The sequence below is a fragment of the Agelaius phoeniceus genome, chromosome 4, assembly GCF_051311805.1.
Source record: "Agelaius phoeniceus isolate bAgePho1 chromosome 4, bAgePho1.hap1, whole genome shotgun sequence".
Taxonomy (NCBI): Eukaryota; Metazoa; Chordata; class Aves; order Passeriformes; family Icteridae; genus Agelaius; species Agelaius phoeniceus.
In genome coordinates, this window is record NC_135268.1 from 25,645,324 (window position 1) to 25,673,231 (window position 27,908).

The window sequence follows — 27,908 nt, forward strand, 5'->3', positions numbered from 1 at the left end:
AAGAAACAAATCCAGTTTGTCTTCAGTGCAAAGCCACTGATTTTCACCATTTAATTAAGGCTTCACCAAAAAGAAATATATAGTACCATCTTTAATAGCTGAAAATTAGCACACTCCTTTCAGAACAAATGGTCCATGAGTGAGTTTTGTGTCTCTACCATCAATTATCTTCCTGAACAAAGTAGTATCTCACTGGTGGCCCGGGCAAGTCTTCCTCTCCATCAGTCTCTGGAGCAAATGAAACTGTCAAATCCACATACTTCTTATCAGCTGATGGTTTCACAAGCTTTTGCATCCTATAAAGAAAAGAAGAGCAGTTCAAAAATGCACCAGGAGGACTGGCAGTGGGAATTCAGGGCCAGACTAGGAGGAATTTCACTGCCAGCAATGTGTACTGGCCCAGCATACTACAGACCAAATTAAAATAGAGAATACACCACCTCTAAATTGCACACAAAAGCTGATCCTCCACCTGAGCTTCAGCAAATAGTGTTCCTGACAGACACAGCCCACTAAAGTGTCAGAGTAGTAAAAAATCCTGATATTCACAAGAAGGCAGCTTCATACTATATGACTGTGACTTCATTACATACCCCACTCATTCAAAATTATTTATACAGCTGTAAGAGAAAGCATATAAGCAACGTTTTTGGAGACAGGCTGTAAATTCTCATCTTAGTATGCCAGGCACTCCACAGCTTGGCAGCTCTTCTCTCCCCAGGAGTTTGAAGTAGCTCGCTCCTACCTCTCTGCCTGATACCTACTGTCAGGCCTTCAAATCAGTACTGATCAGTGCATCCACTTGCTTCAGGAAAGCATGTGAGCACTGACTACCACACACTTCACAGGAGCTGTAAGGTACAGATTTTGAGCTAAAGTAGTTAAATCCACAGGTAAGGCAGAACTAAACCTGCCTGAGATCTGGCTGTTATTTTTCAAAGGCCTTCAGTCAAACCCCAATGCCCTGCCTTCACATCCTACCAAAATGCCAGGGTGAAATACCTCAAATTTCTGTCTGTAAGCAGCAAAGCAGAGCCTTTTTGAATGTCATCATTCTTAAAAGGGCTGAATTGATGTAGAATCTCAAGCAATTACTCTAACTGGACAGACTTACAGAAATCTCAAACTACAAGCAATGCACTATTCCTTCAGAGCTTAGTTACTAAATATCAGCATTAGTTTTAAGCCAGTTTCAAAACGTTCTAGTGGTCTTGTCCTGCTTGAACCATGGTACATTCTTTCCCCTCCAGAAATTACTGTGAGACTTCTTTAGCTCTCTCATTCTGGTATTCAACAGTTAAAGCAGCATTTTGCAAGTCTCCTTTTCTAAGCATAGAAGTTAACTCACTCTCTCTTTTTTCTTTTACAAAAAGTAAGAAATTCTCTTTTTTCTTCCCAAATATTAATGGCTAGAAACCACTTTGAGAGAAAATACTGCTGTCTGACACACTTCCTTTGATACAAGCAATGAACATAATTTGTATGTACACTTGCATCCCTAAATCCATTTTCCGGTTATACTTACGTCAACTTTAATCTTTTAATGTGGCCTGGCATCACAGGAACATAGAGCATCTTGACTCCTTGTACAACCATAGTTGGTTCAATTCCATATTTCTCCTGGAATTTACAAATTAAAACTCGTTAAAAGATTAGAACAGCTGCCCAGATACTACTGCTGCCTAGATACTACAGCTGATTATTCAAATCCATAGGATCCAAACCAGAAAACCTGCTAATGCATGGATGCTGATAGAAAGTTTTATTAAGATATATTTGAGCCAACTGAATTAACAAGGAATTTGAAAACAGGCTTGAATGCCTTTATTTAGAGACATTCCCATTGACATAAGTTATTATTAAAATTATTCTGGTTTGAACAGTAACTTGATAGAACTAAAAAAGAAAACAAAACACAATTCAACAACAATTTCAACAAGAAACTCCTTTCCTCTCGTCTTGTATTGACCCAGGACAGTAGATAACTTACTCTGACAGCATTTATGAAGTCCAACAGAGTAAAATCCTCTTTCCCATAAATTGTCCACCTGTCCCAGATGGTAAATGATATCCCATTTCTGTTTTAAAAAGTGAAAGGTTGTTACTTTAGAATGTGAACTCAGTCATTCCCTTTAAAAGTGTACTGGAGAACTGCCACGTCTTCTTGTTGATGTGCTGTTTAATCTTGAGCAAAAATCACTTCCCTCTCTCCTGCCATTTCTCCAGCCCCCTGACCTTGCTAAGCACAAGACACAGTAAGACCTCTAAGTAAATGTGGTATCTGACAATGAAGTTGCTGAGTTTTCAGACCTACTAAAAAATAGCTCTTGTATTGAACAAGATGCAAAAGCGTGTCCGGGATGTTTCCTAAGAACAATGCCACACATCTACCTTCTCTAGATTTTTAAAATCTCACAATTAACAGCTTCCCCTGAAAAACAAACTAAGCCTTTAAACCCACTATTTTTTTTTAATTAGGACAGATGAATATGGGCTGCATTTTCCAAACAGGAAATTCTTTGGCACTGCTTTATGGGACACCTTTGGCAGTATTACAAGGATCACTTACACCTCTAGCAGTACACAGGAAGTGGATAGCAGAGTTTGATAGCAAGCATGAAACAATTCATCATTTTCCAAGTTTAAACAACAAAAAAATACCCTTGGATATCTAGAATGCTTAACTGGAGTATGGCCACAAGCTGTGGTTCCATCATAGCTCTGCTATGTGAGCACATAAGGCCTTAGTGTGGATATCTGGATTTAGTAACTATTCAAACTTCTCACTTGTTGGAATGGTTCAGCAAGTTCTAAGCATCAATTAGTATATTTCCAAATACTGTCCTTGCCCTTCTGCCATTGTCCTTCCTACCTGATTTCCGTTCTTCTTACTTCAGCAGTTTCTGTAAAGACCATTATGGGAATGGCTAGGTTCAGAAAACAGTTCTTGTATGCATCAGCTGGGTAGCCACCCACAACTTTGATGAGTTCCAGTGCAACCTGCAGTAAATTAGAATTTACTTATTAGGTTTTAGTGTTATCAACTCTAGTATAGTTAAGAGACCAGCAACTACCAAGGAAGTTGTTAATGAGATTTGTCCAATCAGCAGAGTAAATAACATGGAAATGCAACCCACTATGCCACATAAATAAATTCTGTTGCAGCCAAGGGAAATATTTAACTGTTCTTAATGCAGTACTCTTCCAAAATTGTTTGGTTCATGCAATCTCCACAAAGCATGAGGTTCTGTTGAGATGCAGGAACACAAACTACTACAGAACAGATCCTTTCCACTCTTGGCAGCAGCATTCTAATGAAAGTTAGTACTAATGGCCAAAAACAAACCAAAATGCAGAATTCCAACCCACCTTTCTGTGCTGCAAATAAAAAATAAAAGCACCAAAGGCTCACCATGTTAAGGAAACTTCCTTTTTGACCATTCAAGAGCCCCTCCAGCAGCCACACTCACACCACCAAAGATTTTCACTGCTGGGACTAAATCCCCTTCACAGTGGGCACCTTCTCAATCACTGTCTTGCAATTTATCCCACTCTCACAGCCAGACAAGGTTTCCTTGCTGGCTGGACCCTGGGTTTTTCTTAGCAGAGTCTCAGACTTCTGGGTTCTTTGAGTAATTTCATCATGATGTAGCAACAGAATAACAATTCAAGCTGGCGCCTTGGAGAAGGGGCCCTGAACAAAGGACTATCTGGGCTTTTGTGCCCTTACAGTCTCTGTGCTCGACAGTCCAGTGTATTCCAGCTCAGTCCTCAGCTCCTGCTGTGTCCCTGAGTGTCTGGTCACCTGGCTAGGCCACAGGTCCCTGTGCCTTTTGTTGTGCAAAGGGTCAGCAGTTCATGACCTCTTGCCTGAGGCTCCCTCACGGAGCAGCTCGGCTGGCACTGCAGCTCCACACTAAGCTGCCTGCACTACATGCATTCCTCAACAACCACACCTAGCATCAAGCATGACCTTTGCTATTGGTACATGAGAAATAAATCCATTTCTTTAAATGAGCCTCTGTCAGGGTAGCAGTAATCAATACCCAGACAACAGCAAGAAACAGTAAGAGAAAGGCAAGAAACAGTAAGAGAAAGAAATACGCATTTTAAAAATCAATCTTACCAGCCCTGATACTGCAGCAGTAGCTGTTGCAATGGCAGGAATAATCTTCCCAGCAATGCGCTTTGTTTTGAACCGATCAGCTGGCTCGATGTTGTACATCTTGGCTCGCAGGTTCGACGCTGCTGTTACGAAATCTATGTGCCCATTACTATCATCATCTTTCTCGAAGGAGATGGGCTTCATTTGCAAGTCAGCTGCTCATTAAAAAAATATAAAAGAGCAAAAAAATTATTATTAGAAAACTGAAGATGTCCTAAACATAATTTAAAGGGACTAGAACCTTAACAAATTAAACATTTCACATCCTTGAGCTTGGTGCCTTACTTGTTTTCCTGTGCTAGGAAATGCCCCTCTCAATACCACTTGCTAAAAGTGAATAATGAAATAAACATCAACAGAGCTCTATAATTTTACTTTCCTTGCACCACTAAGAACAGATTTTGAACATCCCTATGGATGTTTCTCATACACCTCACCTCACTAAAGCTCCATCCTGAGAGAATTCCCTTTTAAAGCTTAGTTTAGCTGCAAAAATTTCAAAATATAGACTCAGTAGCATTGAAATCAGAGTTTTGGGTTGACACTCCATCATGAGTGTCATCCCTGACTCTGGGATGAGTTAAGAATAAGCTGATCTTTCTCCTGAATTCATGGGCTAAAAGAGCTTGCATGTAGTTGTTGCCTAGTGGCCTCTTTGTGCGTCCAGGCACAAAATGGAATGCGAGCATCCTCATTTTAAATCCAGAAGATGCTGAGGAAGACTCTTAACCGTCTTTACAATTTAGGATCATTTCAGACTGAGAACTCTAAGTAGTGACAGTCAGCCTTCTCATGCCCAAATAATTTGCAGTCCATGTGGGATCCAGCCAGCACCCTTCCTCCTCACTGCTGCCTGCTCCCTGTCATCAGTGTCGCAATTACAAGCAAGCGTAACAGAAAGCCTAAAACTTCCATGAATCTCAGAAATACAGAACCATATGGTAATGTCAAGCAACAGGACAGGTATCTGCATGGCACTTCAGAAAGCTTTAGATATCAGCTCTACTTCTTGCAGAATTCCAGAACTGCTTCATCCAAAGATGTGAATGTCACTAGTGGCAAATGCAGGATATTACTAAACTATGACACTGGTTTGCACTACTCACTTTCCAGAGCTTCATTGGATAGTATAGACTTCTCCAGCTGGAAAATAGCATTTCTTTCATCCTCACTGCTGACAGGAATATGATCTGGTTTTCTCGCAGTTTCATCAGTCTGTACAACCTGCAAGTGTGCGCAGTGCTTGAGTAATAAAATACATGAACTTCATACAGTGCAGCTGTCAAGCATACTAAATTTCCTGTCTTCCTTGCAGGTCTTCCTCCCCATCTCAAGAGAGACATGGATTTACTGGACCAAGTCCAGCCAAGAGCTTCTAAGAACATTAAAGGACAGGAGCATCTCTCATACAAGAAGAAGCTGAGAGAGCTGTGATGGTTCAGAGTGGAGAATAAAAGGGTCAGTGGGATCCTATCAATGTGTACAAGTATCTCACAGGGGGGAAGTACAGACAGCACAGTGTGCCCAGCGACAGCACAAGGGCACAAACTGAAGCACATAAAGTTCCCTAAGAAACACACAAACATACTTCAAAGGAAAAGAAACACACAAAAGCATCCCAGAAAAATTGTGAGGATGGCTGAACACCAACAGAGAGAGAGACTGTGGAGTCTCTATTCTCAGAGATATTCATAACCCAGTGGGACACAGTCCTTAATGACTTGCTCTAGCAGCCCCTGTTTAAGCAAGAGGATTGAACTAGGTGTTCTTCAGAGGCTCCCTCTAACCTTAACACACTTATTTCCCCAGAACACATTATAATTTGTATTTATTTCTCATTAGCATCAATGCAGTAGTTGGAGATGTGGGACACTGTTTGTGGAATACTTTATTTTTTTCTTTAAATTAAATATTATACTTACTTTGTTTGAAGGTCTAAACTCTGGTACCTTCACAGATGAAATAATCCCCAAAATGGTTTCCTCTGACAAGTCCTGTTATAGTTTTGAAGAAAAACAATTTAAATTCACATCAACTCCAAAAGGCCCCCACAAAAAGACTGTAAATACAATAAAATTTCAAAGAATACTAGACCCAAAAAGTCTCACAGATACTCAGCTTTCAGCTAAACATCATCATTAGAACACCAAGTGAGAATTCATTTGCCACAGCAAACCAGAGCAGTGTGAAGTATCTAGCACTTAAAAACTGAACAGAAGTGCAAACCCCTCTTACAGGAAGGTCCAATTAAAAAACAAACAAGAAAAAAGATAAGCAATGCAGAGGTGGTAAGCAGTAAAAAATAAAACCTCCATAGCATACGTAACACACTAAATTTTTTTTAAAAGCCTTAAAGAGATTTTCATTTAGTTCAGTTGTTATATTGCATCAAAATAATAATTACTAAGTTCAGTGCTTACTGAAAATATCCATTACACTACTCATTTCTTCTCCAGGTTAGGGATATTTAAATAAAGGAAGTGTAAGCATCTGCCAAACAGACAGTGCTGAAGGACAGATTACTATAAGAATCACTTTAATCAGCCCTTGAAAAGAACTGGCAGCTGGACATAGGCCCAAACTGAACACCAGGTTAAGTTAAGGGAACACTGTTAGAGTCTGGATTACCTTTTCTGTGAAAGGAACACAGTACACTGTTGCAAAGAGCTTTGCTGTGCTCACGATGAAACCATAGTGCCTAAAGAAAAAAGAATTATTTTTGGTTGGTTGTTTCTTCTACTTCAGTTGCCCAAAGGTTTGCAATCAGTTCAAGATCTTGAAGAAACATACTGAGAAACAGGATTTCCATCCTCCAGTGTACACAGTACAAAACAGCACATTTTGAGTGACTCAGAAGTTGTCCCCAAAACAACTTTGATGAAAAATTTTGATGAGTGAAGAGTAAATGAAAACTATGTCTCCTTATCCTTTGCAGTCAAGCAAACAATTACAAATGCTCATATGACATGAATATGATAAAAAGCTTAACCTCAGAATTACTTTGATATTTACCATGATGTCAGTTTTCACTCAAACCAAAAACGGTGATCCAGTTTCTCAAAGCAATTGTAGATATACAGCACATAAAAGCTTTTTAATCCATCAACCACATCCATTTTTAAAATTATCTGTAATACCCAAGCCATCTAGATCAGACCCAAATTGAAATGAACAAGAGAAGTAGTCCCTTCACTAGGTCATTTGGCACATCCTGCATTTTATGATGTGGACAGTGGGGGCAGGGAGGTGTGACAGCAACAACTCAGTAATTCTGCAGCCATATAGGACATGAAATGGGCTGTTCTAAGCCATTTCACATTAGATGTTGTCAGAACAGCACCCTCCAATCCCATATCAGTGAAAGTTAAATTATCTGCAGTGAAAGTATTTGGCAGCTCACCAAATCTGCCACAGGATAAGACTGTGCACTAACAGTTATTGATTCCAGTCCAACTTCCAGGGCTATAAAGCACTTCTATAACGTGGGATTTATAGGATGCTATACAATGCATCTGGAACAGTACCATACTTACAAAGGATCATTAAATTCAAACTTCACTGGGAAAGGAGGCCTCTTTGGTGATTGCCAAAACAAACCTGGTAGGGAAACAGACTTAAGATGAAATCCCAAGGAACCAGGAGCAGCAACAGCATGACATATGCCATGAATATGCCAACACATGTTGGCATATGCCAACAGGCATAAAGGGGCATTTGTACTTACTTCCATCTTTTAATCGTGTATCAAGGGGAAATGAATGAAGCAGCTGAAGAGCCTAGAGGAAAAGCCAGAGAGGCTTTAGTAATTTGTCACATAGATTGACATGACCATACTAAATCAAGCCTGACTAGCTGAAGTAATTTAAAGAGTTAGGAAAATCATCAAACACCTTTGTCAAGATGGACAGCTTAAAGACAAGTACTACTACACAGTGCTTGCCCATTTCATTCACAGAACAGAGATGACAATGTCACCTCATCTGTACAAAGCTCAAGGAAGGTATTTAATCCAAGAAGCAAAGCATTCTCCCCCACCTTATTGTCACTTTAGGATTCTAGCATATGGATTCACAACTCGGAATGCAATATTTTCTCAATGTGAGAACTACCACCAGAGATTCTGTATGCACAGGAACGTTTATTAATCCACAACATCCCAATCCCATTTTTCCTACAAAATTACACACATACTTTAAGCAACACTGTGGATCAGACTATCAGAACAACTGGCTCTTATTTCAGAAAAATCTTTGAGAAAATCAGGGTTACAAAGGTGAGTTCAGTAACAGGAGTTCAATGTGAGAAACAAAAACCCACTGCCTAATAAAAGACATCTGAAAATCCTGATACTTTGGAAAACAATGGAAAAATGCCAAGAAAACTGCATGGAGACTACTGAACAGAGTACTAAGAGTGAGTTAATAAACCAGACCTAGAAGTGCTAGAGAAGAAAGGGACGCAGCATTTTTAGGTTTCAAGTATAGTTTGTTATTTATGAAGGGATGGAAGTGAGTGCGAAGACTTGGACACCTTGTTATTAGAGCCACGAAGTTTTCTAAAATCCTCATCATACTACCCCATTTACAGGTCTTACCTACCTTATGGCTAAAATACTTTTCAAATTTTACTCTTGCTAGTTCTACACACTGAGTCCAACTTCGGGGTCTTCTACTGAGAGTTTTAATAACATGAAAACAACCTTCCAAGCTCTCTCCTGATTTTATTCGCTAGAGAAAGAAACATGGAAATGTTAAACAAACATGGAAATGTTAAACAGACAAGATTCCTTTTAATCCAGTCCAGTCAAGCAATAAATATGGTTTTAGTAATCCACAAGCAAGAGGAAACAGAGGTTCACTTCATGAAATATTATCCTTTATATCCTGCGCCTCTCCACTGGGGTTTTTCCCCATTTACTTCCCAGCCCTTTGGACCACAGGCCATTACAGACTCAAAATAAAAAGACAGTAAACAATTCCAATCTAATTTATTATTACTTGAACTCACTTCAAACTCAGTCTTACTTTCATTTTTCCAAGCTAGTTACACATCAGTGTGACACACACTAATCACACATTAGCAGTGTCTCAGTCTTTGTGGTGGTTTCTACATCATGTACAGAGCCCATGAGCTGGAGAAACTTTTAATTATGAGACACACCAGAACTACTGTTCATATGATCAACTAATGACTTGGCCAAGTAAGTCTTCAGGTTTTCTGAAAAAACTCAGAAACTAACTGTAATCTCACTGGCCTTAAATAGAAACAAAATCCATAAAGCAGCAGTTTAAACTCTCTATTTTACCATGGCAACATTCCCTTACCTGTAAAACTTCTTCTGCCGACGGATAGGTTTGCCAGAATTTGTTAAACAATGAAGGCTTGTGAGAAAATGAACTTTCAAACTGTAAAATAAAAAGAACAAATATGGCATTATGCAAGAAGAGTATCAGATGCCCACCCTTCCAAACACACATGGAGCTGTGCTGAATGCCAGAAGGGTTAATTCATTACCTTATCTCTTGCCCACTGAATCGTATGCTCAATAGCAGCTGGGAAAGACTTCAAGGTGCAGAAAGGTATTTCTTCCTCTGGTGGATCCCGCTGTAATTAAAGAGAGTTGCTTACCCAAGTTAATTGCTAATAATTGCACCAAGAATTTGTACACTACATAAGTTAAAAACTCTGCTGTTACAAAATACAAGGTGGCTTTTTATGCTTAGAAATCTGTTTTATCAGCGCTAGCTAGTATTGTCAATTCTTCTTTATGAGGAATAATCTAAACTCAACACTGGAAAGCAAAACTGAACTTTGAAACATAAACAACAGGCAAAATTGCCAGACAGGTTTTCCAAGATGTGGAGCTGGCATTCATGTACACTTTCAACATGAAAGTTTTTCATGCCCTGTCACTCAAAGCCAGAAAGACTTCTTTATGGATCCTAACAAGACAACTAGGATGCTCAAAATCCTGTCTCTGTGTCCACATGGCCCTATTTCATGGTGTTCTCAACCAGTGAGATTTCTCCACAAGAACTTAAAATACAGGGATACTGCAGGTAGTGTCTATCAGCAATAGAGCCTGAAGGTTCATTTTCCCCTCTCCCACTCAAACAGAACTATTATGTATGCTAGTAAAGAAATGCTCAAATTTTATTTCCTCTGAGTTTTTCTTCAGAGACAAAGGAAGCAATTATTTCCTAACAGTACTGTTCTGCAGCAGCTCAAATAGGCCACTTATTTTAGAAAGACACAAAAATGATCAAAGAATCAGAGGGCATCATGGGACAAGCTACAGAAGGTGAGCGATAGTCTTGAATGACTTACATGACTATTGTAGGACTCTGTCAGATGGGGCACGATAACTTCTGTGTGTCCTTTTGTTCCCATAGTTCCAGAGTCTATAAGAGGACGCAGGTTTGCTACACAACGACTGACATGGAAAGACACAGACTATCAGAGTACAGAACAATCTCTACATTCTTGCCTTGCAAACATTACTGGAGTGCAACTAGAATTGTCTCTAGGCACTTTCACAAGAGTGGAAAGCTTACACCAAACTCAGAGAAAAAAAAAGAGATTAAATAAGAATTATTCAGGTTAGATCAAGATACCCTATATCTCAAAATGTGTGGATTATGAGCATTAGAAATGATTTGTAAATGTCAATATCTCCACTTTTAAATTTAAATGCATATTTTTATGCTTTAATAACCTTAAAACTGACGGAGTATCCTCACCATCATCAGAAGTTAACAGTTGCCCTGGCTTCCCTTCCACCCCCTACCTATCAATGTATCTCCTGGCTTCAACATTGTCCAAAGCAGTCACAATCACGTCTTGCTTGGTGTAGAATTCATCACTGTAAGTGTTCTCAGTCGCTGGACAAACTTTATTGATATCTGAATCAATCTTTATGTAAGGATTGATGTTCAGAGTTGCTTCTGCTGCAGTATAGCTCTTAGGTTTCTGAAAGCATAAATACAGATATCAGCAATATGCAGATAAAGAACATCAGGGACACAAAAACAGCAACTTCATTTACTGATCAGACAAAATTCACTGATAGAAATGTTAGTATGCAAAACACACAGTAACGATGGTTTTATTCATATACCTCCCTCACTGATAAATACCTTATTGATCTAGTTTTATTTTTTGTTTTATTTAGTGTTTCAGAGAGGACGTGGTGGTAGAAGTGCTTAAATGGTTTATCAAGTAAAAAACTGATGCAACGTGCTGCCACTCATAGGAATTTCTTCAAAAGAAGGGAGCAGCTTATGACTGTCTGAGGATAAACCCATCAGTAACTCTGTCTATGCAGCACAGACATCAAGCACCTGTGAATAATCACATTACTGCAAGGCATTCCACACAAAACCAATTTCAGAAGCTAAACTGAAATAGAGTTCTTGACCTACTCCACACTTTTAGCCATACCACAATTATCTGAAGATCAGCACTCAAGCCTGTGGCTTCTAAAAGCTTGCAGGGTTCACCTTCCATTTAGCTATCCATCCCAAGTGCAATCTGTTCTCAGATTTGCTACACATAAACAGGAGGCAGAAAATTCAACTGTTAGGTTTTGGGCAGGGGAAGCCTTTTTCCACACTGCTGTCATGATCTAAGCCACCTTTATTATTTTGTGCTATGTTTGCAAGTACTGGGATGTTCTCTCTGCTTCTAAGGAATTAACAGCTTCTCTGTTATGCATTTACTGAATGTACATGTTGGGCTTTTTCAAAACCATTTACTAGCTTAGTGAAAGCTAATTTAAGTCAAAAGACACCAACTTTGGTCACATTCCATCAGCAGCAGCACTACTGAGCTCTATTAAAAACACTTCTGCCAGCACTCTCTATTTTTTTGTTGTTTTATTTTCCCCAAATTTCAATGGCACAGTAGAGCATTTCTGACATAGTAACGCATGGCAGGCTCTTAAGCAATACAGTACTCATCCAACTGTCAAATTTGAGAGATTTCATTAGTCAAAAACACCAGTACAAATTAAGATTAGACAACCAATTTTACTTAACTGACACTAGTGATGAGTTGGATGCCATTGGAGTTTCAGGCTTGTTTAAAAAAACCCTTAGATTTCATTATAGCCTTTAAGTCTTTTCTGGACAGTACAGACACTCACAAGTTCAGCTCTGTGTATGGACATAGGACAGGGAAACACAATAGTCCAGAAAATTTACTAAATAAGAAAGCCTACCTGTATGTGATGAGGTCGAAAAAGAAACTGCCTGTTCAGGTTGGATTTCTCTATCAAATCTGGATCTGTAATTGTAACCTAAGTCAGAAGGGGCAAAAGCAACAGCTGAAGTTACAATTTAAGTGCAACACTGAGCAATGATCTTGATGAAACTTCTATAAACACTTGTCAAAACAAAACACTGTTATTGGCATCCACTGTGGCCAAAGCTCTGCTTACACTGACTGACTACATTTTGTTTTAAAATCAAAATACAGCAAGACTGCTCAAGTGTTTTCTCCTTCTAATTGCACACCCTTGTATGCCAAGGCCACTGTATTCTCTGCACAGACATCAACCTGAAGTAAGACTTAAGCTTTTAACAATTTTAGTAGTCTAATTATTTAACTCATCCCTGTCACACTACTTCTAATAAGAAGTAAGGTTAACTTACCAATCCTTTGTCTTGCCCAGTACCAACACCAAGAAGTGCAAAGTTTTTTAGCATTTCACAGCCTATGGCTCCACAGCCAACCTAAAGAACATTACATTTTTAGAATCAGAAATGTTAAGTGGAAACCACAAAGACAAATCCATTCCAATTCTGGACCATTTATTCTGCAGTGACACATCACAGAGCTGCCCTCGTGTATTTTGGGGACAGTGGGCATTAGCTGTACCAACAAAGCATTTGCAAACAGTGTAACAGTGTCAGTCATACTCACCAAGAACACATTCAAATCATGGAGCTTCTGGCACAGAGAGTCTCCAATACAAGCCCTCAAGGCATCATATCTATCTCCCCTACGTAGGCACAGGAGACAAAAACAGGAGACTTCAAGCTGCTATTTATCATGGTGGTACCATTGATGCCAAACTACACTTTGACATGAACTAACAAAGTCAGACAGAGTATAATTCCTTTCCATGCTAAAATAGGACACACATTCTTAACCCCCAACTTGTCCCTCCAGCACACAGCACTGAATTAACTTTAAAAGACATCTGTGCCTGCTTGAGACTCAGATGTGAACAGTACATAAGCCAGCAGTTTGTAGTTATATTTACCGTGGGAGAAACTCCTCAGAGCCCACCTTCTCTAGAGGTGTTACAATGTCTAAAACATCTATATATAGCTGTAAAAAAAATGAAAAAAGAAAAAAAAATCTACTAAAAACCTGTGAAAAACATTCATGTTATTTTAATTTAAAAATTTAAAAATTAATTACTTTGTATGAACAACAGAGTCTGGAAATGTAAGAGCACTAAGTTTTTATTGGAAGACTACACAGTATCTGGTACCCTACAGTTCACTTCACAATTTTAGTGAACAGGAAAAAGCATTTGGACACAGAGGGGAAAAAACATTCACTCAAACAGGTGAGCTGCAAGTTTTTTACTTCTGAAGGCATGTTACCCCTCCATAGGTAACTCTGAAGATTGTGACATTTTCTAATCCAACTGTACTCTGACATTTATCCTGAGAGTCTGAAAGCCCTGATCTTATGTACAGTAGCTTAAGCTGGTATCTGCACTATATCACACCTTTGCATCCATGCAGTGACAAGCCAAGGTTCTTGTTGCTAGTGTGGAAAAACAATGTGCTATCTGAACCCCAAATACAAAAACTTTAACTAAAACTGGCTGTAATTTTATTGTACTCATAAAAGCACTACTTCTTCTAAATATAGTCTCAAATTTATTTTTTTTTTAGTTCCATGTCATGGAAGTTGTTCAGGTTACTCTGATCATAAATTAATAATCATAATCATAATCACACAATGATCCATTCATAAGATGTCAAAATAACCATCCAAAAACCAAGACAGCCTTACCCACTGCTGCAATGGAGAAAATTTTCCTGTTACTGCTTTCAGGACTTCCTGGCTAGCAACACCACCCACTGCTGCAGCCAAAGGAGGTAGAAATCCCTGAGCAGTTCTAGACAACCATTTCACCACATCTCCATTCACCTGAGGCTGAAAAGTAAGACACAGGAACAGGTTTGCCCCCTCAGTGAACAAGTCAGTGACAGTTTCACAGACCATTCTTCTTCACTAAAAGACAGATTATTTCACTCTGACTAGCAAAATGTTTCCAGTCAAGACAGATCCACCATATATCCTATATTTGTCACATACATTTGTCTAAAAACTGGATTCACATCACCACAGGATCAGTCTTCAGGTTAGATCAACATTCAGCTGAACCTCTGCTGAAATCCCATTCTGTTTCCTCACATGGCCTTCAAAAAGCTAGCTGATTTATCCAAAGATGGATTCAAAGGCCAGAACAAGGACCAACAACTAAAGCATGGCTTTTAGGCTAGTAAATAAGCACATTAAAAAGTGAGTCATAATGATAATGGTTCCTTACTCACTTTGTTTTCCAGTGTTTCACTTATAGAAATGGCTATTTTCAGCATTTCCTCAGCATCTTGAAGGCATCTAGACACCAAGGTAAAAACAATAATGATGACTTAAACATTCCAGAGTTCTTCTAGAAACACAATCAATGGCAGAAAAAAGCAATGGAGACAGTAGGAAGTCTAGAATCTCACATTATCCTTAACAGTAGGTATTCAAGATGTACTTCTAAATGTTAGGGTTTACTCAAGAACAGGAGTCTCAGTGGAAAAGCCCATGTGCAAGTACAGTCTTAAGATTTATACTTTTTAAGTAATTTTGTCTCATTTAACTCAAAATTACACACATCAAGAACTACAGCTGAATGAAAAACACTGAAAATTAAACCCAAATCATTCAGGTTTTTTAAATCCATTCAGGATCACTGAAACAACTTTTCCATATCAGTCCCACAGTGTGAAAAAACTAGAACAGAGAAGGCCTCCCTCCAGAAGTATCTCCTGTCTGCCTGGGCCCAGAGAGTGTCATTGCTATATTGAGAAAGCCTTGTTAGACACCCAGACACACATCAGGTCACATTTTTCATCTTTCCATTTCTACATGGTCTATCAGGTACCAGACAGGGGAGGCACCGTGCTGCACAGCCACCCAGGAACTACACCAAAAGGAGAGACCTGTCTGGTTCAAGGCTTGGCAAACACAGAACTGCTGCTTTACCCAATGTTTGGTCCACGACCAAAGTTCTCCTGGAAGTGGTTCAAGGCAAGCATGGCAACATGAATCTGCAAAGGTGCCTGTTAAGACAAAAACAGCTGTTGATCAGTTACAAACTAGGAAGAAATGAAGTAAACAAAAACAAATATTTGAACTCTTCTGTTACCATTTCATATCTTGTCTCTTAAGTACAACACTCAAAAAAGTTTTAAAATGGCCTTAAAAAGTGAATTTGAAGTACATTTTATTAATGTTTTTAAAAAAGTGTTGCTCAGTAATGCAACGCCCTTTACACACATTCAGCACCCATTTCAACTAAATCCAACTGAAGAGTCCCCAAAAGACTTTAGAGCTGAAATTGGAAAGTGCAGTAATCTTCTTTTAACCAGACATTATAATGTATTGCATTTTGCCAAGCATCAATAACAAAACCCAGCATTAAGGGCAAAAAGTAGAAATTATATTATGTTAAACAAAGTTACAGATTACAATTCATGTATTTTTACTATTAGAGCACTTATGCCCAAGTCCCCACATGCTAATTACCTCAGGCTTGCTAAAATCCGGAACAAGGCATAATGGGTTTGTTATCTGCTTCTCCAGCTGTTCCTGGAAAAGCAGAATTCATGACAACAACACACCACTTAAGAATACCACAGCCACTGCTACCTGACAAAACAATACTCTTCCTACAGAGATTAGGAAATACATATCCTTTCTGACTAGCACTGCCATTGCTCCTTTCATTATTCATACCATACTAGATGCTAAAAATAATTATCTACTGCAAGTTCTATTAAAAATAGTCAGAGGAATGTTTCAAAAATAGTCAGAGGAATGAGTCATCCTAGTGGCAAGACTCATCTTTGAACAGGTGTGATTTTTGGGGCTGTCCTGTGCACAGCCAGGAGCTGGAGTCCATGATCCATGTGGGTCCCTTCCAAACAAAGGACATTCTATAATTCTAGGAAACATTTACATGCTGAACTCTGCTTCCAGTGCTCAGAGCATTAATGCCTGAGAAGCCAGTTCTGTCAAGCACACACTTACAAAGTAACACATCTTGGGTGTCTTCACTTGCACAGCTATGCCTCCATGCAGGTAAGGCTCCATCTCTGATGTATCACCAATGCTGAAGGAGTAAGGTGACACCACTGAAAAGAGAAGACAATAAACAGTGACAGATAATTCTAAGTGTCATTGGACACTACAGTTCTGTGTACAGTTGGGGGGGGTTTGCCTGTCCTTTCTTTTAATGCTGCAATTTGCAGTGGGCAACCTTATTTTGAAAGCATAAGCACAGTTGATCCTTCTAACAGGATTAACCCAGAAACTGGCAGAGGGACAAAGCATTAGTTTCACATGATCTGTTATGAAATGAGCTTTTTTAAGTGGCAGCAGAATTAACAAGAATTCTGATGACCACAGCTCTTTTACAAAAATGAAATCACATGTAATTTTCTTTAGAATGTGCACAGAGGTGTCCAGTATTAACTGCTCTGAGTAGGACTTTAGCCCTGTGATGAGAACTAGAGGTAATCAAAAAAGGCAGCTGGAGCATTTTGTCACATCTTTCCCCTCATAGATGGGAAGCATCATTCAGGCAAGGCAAAAAGACAGAAAAATTGTTAATTCGTGTGAAACTAAAACCAAAAGCTAAGCAATGAATAGAGGAATGAACTGACTGCAGCATCAGTTCTAGCAAAATGCAAGGGCCCAGAGGAAACACATTCAAGCACATGTTTCAAGGGTGCTGGTTTTTGTCTCAGACCACAAGACAGTTAAAAACAAACAACTCCCACCCACTTGCTCTCTCTTCTGCTCCAAACAAACAGACATTCAGATCTGGGAACTGAAAAATTCCCCAGCATCCAAAAGGAACCAAGTAGAATGCTTTGAGACATGCATGAAGTAGAACAAAGCAGGGTAGATGTAAATCATGAAAATAATTTTTAAAGCATTCTTAGAACATTGCAATGCATCCCTGTACACTTAAATTGTCACCCAAAAAAGCTACAAGGCAAGCAGTGACAGACTAAGTGGCATCCAAAACCATGACAGAAGCACAGGCATTATGGGACCCTCCAAATACCAAATCAGTTTCATCAGCAGACAAAGGATGGTCAGCTCAGAGGCTGCTAACTAGATTCCACAGTTTGAGCTGAGCCATTCCATTGCCTCCTCAAGTAGCAAGATGACTTCAGGTAGACTTTACTAAATACCATCAACACCAAGAAGATCTTTGCACCAAAAAGCAATTTTTGGTGCAAAAACCCAGCACTCCTCTGACTTTGGTAACTAACACTGCAGTGGCTAAATCAGGCCAGAAAATAAGTACCTTGCAAATGAGCCAGCAGCAGTTTACCTGTTATTTGGTGTGTGGATCCATTCAAGCATGACATTCCATTAACTTCCCGAAAGGTTAAGAACTGTCCTGTTTCAAGCCTGTGTGGATGATTTTCAAGGCAAGTGACAATACCAGGATTTGACTGAAATAAAAAATGGCAGTCAGCAAGGAGGAAAGTCTCTCGTGCATAAGGGTAACATTGCATTGCAGACACACAGCTTTTTGTCTACTGAAACTGCAATCTCTAATACTTTTAATACCTCATTTCTGTCACAGCAAGAGAGTTACCTATGGCAACTTTTTCAGAGTGTCCTACGAGTTTCAATTTAACAGTGTTTTTACAACACAAACTTTCTCATTTTCACTCTCATTTTCACTTCGTTTTCACTACTGTTTTCACTTCTCAGTATGTTAACAAACTGCATTTGCTAGCTCTCAGGAGTTAAATCCATTGTTATGTTCTAAAACAGTAGCAGATTTATCCCCCTTTTCCAAACTAAAAATATTCCCCATGTTCTAAGAAATTTTCAGAGGCATTAAAAAAATAAAGTCTTGTAAATGGTGCTTATTACTCCATGCTTCCTTTCTGTCTGATATCCTTAGAAAGGACATCCAAACTCAGTCTTGAATGTTTGGAAGCTTAAAAAGCTGGACAGCATACAGGAGAGGCACAGCTTCAGCAGGTCACAGACAAGCTTACAGCTGCAGGAATCTCAGACAACATCTCATCCTGTTCCAGGATGTGATGCCAACCTGCCACGCACACAGAGACCTCACTGCAGTCTGAACACAGCTCATCAAGACCTTGTGCTGCACCTCAGGCTGTAACCTGGTGGATTTGCAAGCAAGCCTGGCCTGTAAAGTCTCCTCTCATCCCTTCCTGAGTCTCCAGTACAAGAAAGATTCCAGTTAAGTAGCACAGAACTTCATTACAGTGGACTGCATTCTCTGTGGAGAATGAACAATGGCAAAGGAGTTGACTGGAGAAAATTCTCCTCTGATTTAGGGACACCAGTGCCACCTTGACCCAATTTATGGGACTAAGAAGAGGCACTTGACGGCACTGAGTTTTAATTCTCATCAGTTTTACACATCAGAGTGGAAGAAGATACAACTAAAGTCAAGTATTAGATTATTAAACACAAGGCATATATACAAATATATATTCATTCCTTGACTTGGCAGGTAACCAGCAAAAGCCACGAAACTCAGCTACATACTCCTGTTGTCATCTTATTGCAGGGGTTCCATACTGTTGTCTCCTATCACAAAAGTTCCATACCTTCTTGGTGTTTCTTGCCTGTTACAGTCAGGCCTGTTCCTAATCTTTGATAATTGGCCCAGGTGCAACTCCTTAGGGGTAAGATTACTTTCTACACTATCTTTATTTTCTTATATTCTATCCCACTACATACTCCTTATGTAATTACTGAGAACAGTCAAATCATCCATTCCCTTTTAAAGGCACCAAGGAACATAATCATCATATCATAAACTTTAATTCAGACCAAACCCAACTTGCTGTACAACCCCTCCTAGATTGGTTATTTTATATCTAGACTGGAGATAGGACAAAAGACTTGCTGCTGGATGAGTAAGCTTACTGTCTGGACTTCCAGAACTGCAAAAAGGACCTAAAGTAATTTCCTTTTATAGAACAATAATACAAAATTAAATGGACACCCTTACATTCTGCACTGGAAGTACTAGCAATAATATCCCCTTCTCATTGCCTCTGCTTTGGTAGGTTAAAATAAACCTTTAAATTTATTTTCAAAATATGCTTTCAGTTCCCTTGATTATTCCATTAGCTTGCCTGTAAGTGCTGAAGTTTCTTAAAAAAAGGGCTCTTTTCATGCCTATTTTCACGCTTCCTTGCAAGAAGCATTACCCTATTCCCACACCAAAATTACATCCATTTCTTTCTATATCCCCTCATTTCTTTCTCCTGCTCTCTCTCCAATCAAAAAAATCATTATTGTGTGTTGCATAGTAAGTAACAACCAGGAGGTGAGGATAAGAACAAAGTAACCAAAGCAACTTTGCTTCTCCTATAGCACCAATTTTAAATTGCTTAGCAGGCTGCTCAAGTGAAGCACTCTGACACTCTCCTTTTCAAGGAGCCAACAATGAGTCCTTTCAAACACAGTTAAAGCAACACAATGACTTTTATCCCTTACTTGTGTTATATTTGAAATGAAGATCTCCTTTGGTTCCTCTCCTGTTGTATCCAGCACTTCAAATTCGTCACCAAAGTCACAAAACAAACGTGAACATACTCCATACACATCGGCACTGATGAACTACAAGAGAAAATAAACATCATGAGTATCCCTAGAACAGCACAAGCCAAAGATATGATGCCTCACACTGGAGCTGTTAAAGCCAGCAGGTTTGATTCTACAGTGGAAACCTGCCGTGTCCTCAGGCCACACTACACAGCACAGCACTGACAATAGACCTTGAACTGCGGGAGCATTTCTGAGCCCATTCACAAGGCAGGAGTAACACCACTACACAGTGAAATGCTGTCATCTCTGCTTCTCTTACACTCAGCCTCAGCACATCCTTCAGTACCATTCTGAGTTAACAGTGAAAAATAATTCTTTAACATGATTGCTTTTAAATTAAGGACCAAGCTGTGGTTACCTGTGCTGGTATCCAGATAATACCAGTAGCAGCACTGTATTCCCAGAACTCCTGCTGCTGCATCAACATGCCATCTGCATTGAATTATACACCTCATAACCAGCTTTCTCCATTTTTGGAAAGAACACCCTGGAGGTCCAGAATGCCCACTGTACAGATTATTCATGTGTTGCATTTTTTCTATTACCTTAATAGGTGGCTGCTGAGCATGACAGAAGTCATTAATCTTCTTCTGCAGCAACAGACTTACTTCAGTCAGTATGACACACTGTGAACAAGAACAGAAATACTTCTAAGACACTGAAAGCAATCAGTCTCTTCAGGCTATGGGAAACCTAAGTACCTAGACTAAGCTACTTAAGGGTCCTGACTCCTATCCTTAAGAGAAAGCAGTCTTTAGGAAGTTTTTTCATTAAAGCAGATTGGTTTCCTCCCCACAAGTTCTAGAAACAGAATGAGTAAGAACAGGAGCAGCAAATTCTCAGGTTATTGTTTGTTTGGGTTTTTGGGTTTTTTTTTTTTTGACTGCAGCTGTGGAATTCAATACCCAATTAAAATATTTACCAAAACAGTTATGGATAATCTCAGCAAAAATGTAGATTTTGAATTTTAGGATTAAAGCTAGCAAACAAACATAAATAATACTCATCAGTGCACACCAAGAAGTCTGCACAGGCTTCCAGTATTTGTGGTCATAAAATTGCAGACACAGAATTTCTACACACATTCCTTTAATATCTAGGACAGTATTGGGTTCAAGGCACGTGCACTGCAACCCATTCAGTTACACTGCCTGCTGTAGCTGGGACATTCAGAAACTTGGTGTGCTTGTATGTCAGCCACACAGTAAAGGTGTGGCTCTCAGACTGAGCCATGCACACAGGCAGGAGACAGCTGACTGAACAACTGCAAGTGCCCTCACTCCACCACAGAGGCACTTACATTTCATTACATACATACATACATGAATCGTCTAAATATACAGACTGAGCTTCTGCTGCCTGGAATACAGCCCACAGAATATATGTAGAACATCTGTGCTATGTAGCTGCAAAGGTCACAGTTTCACCTTCAAAGAAAAAAAATTGTACAGCAACCCCACTTAGCTATTTATTGTCATAGCAAATTCCATAGTAAGTGTACTAAGAAAGTGGTGGGAACACAAACCCACTGTTTCAGTCTTGAACAAAATAGGCACAACACTTCAACAGTCTAAATACAAGACCTACTGTTTTATTTACACCATCTCAACATATACTTTGAAGTTCTTTATTCTATTTACTTACATAAAAAATCCAAGTTGTATGCTCTGAACAAAATACATGAATACACATACAACTGCCTTAAGAGTGACACACCTGGTAGTGCTTTAGGAAAGACAGATCTGTGGTTTCATCTAGTGGCACAGTTGATGCTGCTACATGGACATATGGATTGAGTTCTGCAATACGAGGAAGTGTGGCCTCAGCCCTGAAAGAAAAACAATTTTCAATTTTTTAGTTATCTACGAAACTGTATTTTCAATATAGAATTTCATACTACACATGGCTTACAAGAGATCCTCACAATGTCTCCTGGCAATAACAACAACCCATTTATTTACACCTCAATTCCTAGCAGGTCTGAGGAAAACTGCTGTGTCCAATATCCCACAGGACTCAAGGATTGTCTGCTGTCATGGCTGTTATCCAGTCTTGTACAGTGGCTGAGAAAGCCCAAGGAAGAAATGCATGTTGGCCCCCACTATCAAATTTGCATAACAAGCAGTGACACTTGTGACTCAGAACCTCAGTCCCAAGTCTAGACTTCCTGTAATATCTACCTTGGCACTGTACTCACAGCCAGCAACTCCAGAGAAAGGGTTTAATAGGTGTTTGATAAGTACTACCAGCTCTTGGACAACAAACTGCTATTTTTGATGCTGATGAGACCATCAGGCTCTCACTCCAAAGACTTCACTAACCTGTTCCTTTGACTGGTAACATCATCTTCATGGATGAAGAAGTTGATCCCCAAATCCCATTTTGTGCAGTGCTTGGTGTCATGAACTGTAAGAGCCTAAGAAAGTTTGTCAAAAAGCATTTGCTGGAAGAAATATACAAGGTCACAGCACCCAAAAGGATGGATTAAGCCCCATAAAATGTTGAAGGACTAACACTGCAGAAGATTCAGTCGTAGCACAGATAAGAACAAGCTCTTCCAACCACTTTCCCAAGAAAACTCTTACTGTTTGAGAGAGCAAAAGACATCTGCAACATGCACTTCATTCAACATTTTCCTCCCAGTTTGCAGTGATAACAGACAGCATTTAAATATCAAGGGTGATTTTTGCCAGACTGTGATACAGGGGCAATTGTGATCTGAAAATTAATGGACTCATTTGATTTTTTTCTCTTGGAAAGAAGAGTTTTAAAAGGCTTCTCGCTAATAAAATTAATCCCAGGAGCACAAAAACAGTTGTTGGATTAAAACACCCAACCATTCTAATGTCTATACAAAAGGATTCTCATGGATGACAAAATAAGATAACATATTTTGAATAGTTTGGGTTTTGAGTTTGGCCCACTCCATTTACGAGAAGCCACTTTGTACAAAAGGATTCAGTATCTAATCAGCAGCTGGCTAAAATATTTTATAAGATATTTCAGAGCACAGCGTACATTAACGTGAGAGTCTAACAGTACCACTGAACTTCCAAATTATTGAAAGTTTTCACCCCTAGGTTCTCACATGTTTTGCAACCCTTCTACTGAGAAACAGATTCAGAAACTTTAGATTAGTGTGTAGTGTTTTGCCTTTTTCTCATGCTTACCCAAGAATACCCAACAACAGAATTGTTTTACATACCTTTACCCCAGCCAGAATGATGTTTTTGGCTGAAAAAATAAGAACAAAGCAAAAACAAAGAGAGGGATTATTGCAGGTTACTTGCAAATGTGTAATTAGATAGTTATTCAGGTGGACAATAACAGTATTTCGTTGTTAAGAACTTCATAGCTTAAGGGTTTTTTCTCTTTTACATTTGGTTCAAGAATTCTACAGCACCCCAGAAAGCAAAATAACATAAGCAAGGTTAAAAAGACTCTCTGCATTTGTCATTTGTCAGCTGTTCATCCCACAATTGTGATTACAGAGATAGTACTGACAACAAACTGCAAAACCCCATAACTGTTCTGGCATCTGGTGCAGGGAACCACTAGAGGCAACTGAAGGAGTAACACCCCAGGCATGAACCAGCCAAAACAAGATCATTTTGCTCATGAGGAGTAAGGGAAATTGTTAAGGAGTCTCTTGTATCAGGGCAGTTATGCATTTTCACCAAACACCACTGTTCTCCCCACACACTCTCCCATTTCATACATGGGAAAAATCTGGGCTACAGCTATTCCCACAATACATTCATTGATACTGATGCCTAAAAGTAAAAAAAGTAAACTTGGACTACCTATCCTAAACCTTCACTCAGGACACGAGATTTGGGTACAGCAATCTAGCTCATGGAAGCACATTTCAAAGTAAAATTTGAAATGTTGTTCTAGTAAAATGAGAACTTAATCCAGGATCTTTCCTGCATCTGCAATGTTAGTAATATGCATCATGCACACATAAATTCACTCAGACAGTTCAGACATGCTTATTATATTTAAATTTAAGGTTTACTAGTATTCTGGGACAGTATGTTTACACACACTTGTCTTTTTAGACAAATGCTACCTAACTTACCAATCTCCACCCCAAGGCCACCTATACCACTCAGGAACACGTGGGACTGAGCCATCTTCTGCATTGCTGTGTCTCCAAGAACATACCTCTGGCGACTACAGCAAAGACAAATTCAGATCAAAACAAGATACAAAGTCAAGAGCATATTCAAGCAAGTCAGGAATTCCCAGTCATTAAAAAACTTCTTCAAAATTGAAATTTTTGTCAATCAAATATAAGATTTGCACTCACAATGCATACAGTGAAATGCATTTAGTCAGACCTTGTCAGTGGCAGGTTTTAGAGAAAATAAATAAAGTTATAATTTTAAATCAGTGCAAAACTTCTTCAGGATAAACAAAACTTTTGGAATTAACTATTGAAGACACATGCATACAAAAGAATTTCTCTGTTGTCAGAAATCTTCAGAACAGAGGGTGACACAGCTTTTGTAGTCAGATCCTGAAATCTGGGAGAGTCCTAACATCCATCTGTAAAATTAAACTTATACCATTCTAATCATCACCTTTTTCATCAAGGAAAAGAACAACTTTCATGAGGCTACTACCAAAAAGTAAAGTGACACAACACCAGGAGTATTGCACTGAATTAAAAAGAAGCCTTATTTGTTCTGCATATAATCATTTCTTTTTTTTTTTTTTTTGATATAGAAAGAAGACTTTCATCCCACCATGCTTTTACAGGGATATCATTTGTCCCAGTAGAGACTTCCTGAACAATTACCATGCCAAGTGATCTCAATACATTCCCAGCTAACAAATTAAAACAAAATTAAACCAAAATAAATATTTTTTTTAATCTACAAAAAACCCTCAAATCCAACACCCTGAGGTCTGAAGGGTAACAGATATTGATGATGAAGACAGAGAAGCACAGCAAAGGCTGAGGGATGAATGAAATTGTAACATTACTGCATGTAAATGTAAGTGCTCCTGAAAAGTCAGGAACAATGGTTAAAAATCAATCTTACCTATACAAAGCATCATCAATTTCCATAGAGTCTGCTGCCATGATTCAATGTGATCTGTTTACACTAGAAGGGATACAAAAAGAAATGAACTGGTTATGCCAGATGCAATTTCCCAGCTGGCACCCCCTCCCTGTCCCACTCAGTTCTTCATTAAAGGAACTGAAAAATAAAAAACTGATGTTACACAGGAATCAGAACATCACAGCACATGGATAAGGAAAACACACACCAGCCAGAAGAAAAAAACCCACAAATCTCCAATAAATACTTTCAAAATACAAACCGACATTAATTTCCCCACTGAGGAAATGCAACACTTACTTATTATATTTGTCACAGTTAGATTTACTGAAAGAACAACTACTTTTTACATTAAGAGCTCCAAGCTGATCAACTTGCATCCATCTGATCAGTGAGTTTTTTTGAAAAGAAGATAGAAGATCACTGAATGGCTAGAAATAGGCATTTATGCTGCATTATTTCTATGTTAATTCAAAACCCTTAAGAAACAAGTGTTTCAGCTAACTGAAGAAACCAACACCCAAAGATCTGAATTACTGCAACATTCAATTAAAACATGCAGTTAGACAGTTTGATAGGACTGTAAGAAAACACATAATCTTTGCTATTAAGGCCTTTGGCCATTAACAAGGATGTTCTCATTGTTAAGTTGGTGATAACTAAGCACCAGGATTAGGATCAAGCTGCCCCTAGGACCTTGTTTCTTACTTATGCACGTTGGGAACTGGTGCTTCCTGAACCTGGCAGGTGACTGCCCCCAAACACGGTATGACCAAAATAGACCCTCTGTGTACTTTTGTAGTAGTGATAGGAACTGATGTTCTGGGTCACATATCTCATTTCAGCTTTCTACAAACTGCCTTGGAAACTACACAATAGCTGACAACCCTCTTTCCTGAGACTGAAAAGTAAGGGCCCAGACATACTAAGGACATTTTTTTGGAGAGCACAGATATACTCTAAAATAGCTTCCAAACCTGCCCAAAATATAATTCCTATTCACTGTTCAGGTGACTCTGGCAAACATTTTAACATTTCAGAAGTATGGTACCTGCAGTCTGTCACTATGTGGAGACTGCAACATTCTGACCCAAAATTCATCCTTTTGGTTTTTAGAAAGTGCTGAAATAGCACTGCAAGGGACAGAGTTACATTGGACACAGGCCACAAATCTCATCCACAAAGCTCCTCCACCACGTGGATATTAACTCCTGCACTTCAGCAAGCACTCAGCATGAGGCAGCTCCACCACAGCCCACACCACCAGCCACTTCAGAGCAGCTCCCATGCCCTTGACACCACACGGGCTGAAGACAAGCAATGACCATTTTACTAGAGCCAGGTCTCCAGGCAGAGTGCAACACACCACACCTTACAGTCACTGGTGCTTCAGTCCCTGCTTAAATAAGGGCCTTCATTTCAGCCACTGCCTGAGACACCAGACTGGAGATGCCCTTCAAAGCAAGCCATCTCAGACCAGAGCTGTTCTGCTCCTCAACCAGCCTCCACAAACAGCACTGGCACTCTGGGACTACACAACATATAAGGATTGCAATACTAAAATGGGGAAGGTGATCCATGCCTGGATAAAAATGCTCAGCTTCCACTGCTGTGGTTGCTAACATCTCAACCTCTATGCCCTCCCAAACAGTCTTTTGTAAACAACTAGGACGTGTGATCAACTGGCAAGAGGAACTCAGCCACCTGTTTCACACGGACTCATTTGACAGTGGCTCTTTTAATATACTTTTCATTTCCCCATTCTCCTCCTACAGTCATATTTACAGCACTGAGATGCTGCCAGTGCACCCATCAGGCAGGGCAAAACACCTCCTTCCACAAGGATTTAGTGACACTGTGGTCAAGCGACTATAGCACAAACTCGGTTAATGTATTTCTGCATCCAAGTTATTTCTCACTTTTGTTCCACCGGTATTGAATCTGTTTCAAAGAAATGCATGTAAAAAAGTAATTTTAACATTATGTCCTAGTTCTTACCAGAGGCTTAACATTTACACACTTGTCTGTTTCCTTTTAAAAGCCAACACTCAGTTTTAATGTCAGCCTTGTATTTAACTGTTTAAGTAATGTTCTTCATTTTTTAAAGCCTCAGCTGGTTGCACGACATAGCCCAGGGACAAACCGAGAAGCTACACGTTACCAGGACGGACTGAGATGCTCTGAAGAGCAGCAAAGGCACAGGATCTGTAGCGGTGTGCTGGTTTCACAGTGCTCTCACCTCCGAGTCAGCGCAGGCTGAAGCAGCGTTCACTACTCGCTGTTCAGCACGCCGGGATGGCACGGAGGAGGCCTGGACTCATCCCACCTACCCGGAGCTTCCAGCGGCTGATCCCAGGCGATGCAGGCTCCCTGTTCAGTCGGCGGGAGAGACAGAGGAGGCTCAAACCCAGTTCCTGCCAATGCGGGAACACCGGCACCTCGGATCTGCAGCGGGGAGCCCCGGCAGAGCCCACGGGCTGCCTCAGAACCGCCCCGACCGCAGCAGAGCCTGGCGGCGGCAGCCTGCACTCGCCGCTCCCGGGACGCTCCCGCGGCGCTGGGCACTGCCGCCCGCCCGCCCCCGCGGCCCCGGCCCCGCCGCCGCCCGCTCTCCTCACCCCGCGGCGGCCCTGGCGTGGCGATCCAGGCCCAAGCGCAGCCGGCGGCAGCGGGGGAAGAGGCAGGAAAGGGGTGGGAAGCGGCAGCGCCGGTGCCGCGGCACTTCCCCGCCTGCGCCGACATGAGGGGCCGGGCCG

At 40.0% G+C, this 27,908-nt stretch overlaps 1 protein-coding gene across 6 annotated transcripts; it reads right to left on the reverse strand.

Moving 5' to 3' along the window:
* Nucleotides 1–10: 10 nt before the first annotated feature.
* UBA6 (ubiquitin like modifier activating enzyme 6) lies at nucleotides 11–27,908 on the reverse strand. 6 transcript variants are annotated; one of them, XM_077177139.1, is made up of 34 exons: nucleotides 27,771–27,908; nucleotides 27,483–27,566; nucleotides 25,132–25,194; nucleotides 24,162–24,256; nucleotides 23,286–23,314; nucleotides 22,402–22,496; nucleotides 21,797–21,908; nucleotides 20,626–20,706; nucleotides 19,970–20,092; nucleotides 17,808–17,931; nucleotides 16,493–16,596; nucleotides 15,989–16,051; nucleotides 15,446–15,522; nucleotides 14,743–14,809; nucleotides 14,198–14,341; nucleotides 13,431–13,498; nucleotides 13,088–13,166; nucleotides 12,817–12,897; nucleotides 12,384–12,461; nucleotides 10,953–11,134; nucleotides 10,493–10,598; nucleotides 9,680–9,769; nucleotides 9,490–9,570; nucleotides 8,764–8,892; nucleotides 7,890–7,941; nucleotides 7,699–7,762; nucleotides 6,794–6,863; nucleotides 6,088–6,159; nucleotides 5,272–5,389; nucleotides 4,127–4,320; nucleotides 2,873–3,000; nucleotides 1,991–2,078; nucleotides 1,526–1,620; nucleotides 11–296 (listed from the first exon to the last, which is right to left on the reverse strand). In XM_077177139.1, exons 3-34 carry the CDS (start codon nucleotides 25,170–25,172, stop codon nucleotides 161–163), a joined length of 3,066 nt encoding a protein of 1,021 aa, XP_077033254.1. In that variant the 5' UTR covers nucleotides 25,173–25,194; nucleotides 27,483–27,566; nucleotides 27,771–27,908; the 3' UTR covers nucleotides 11–160. The 6 variants fall into 6 exon arrangements, with proteins under 6 accessions (XP_077033254.1, XP_077033253.1, XP_077033255.1 ...); XM_077177138.1 differs by having other exon boundaries at nucleotides 27,392–27,566; XM_077177140.1 differs by having other exon boundaries at nucleotides 27,483–27,522; nucleotides 27,771–27,902.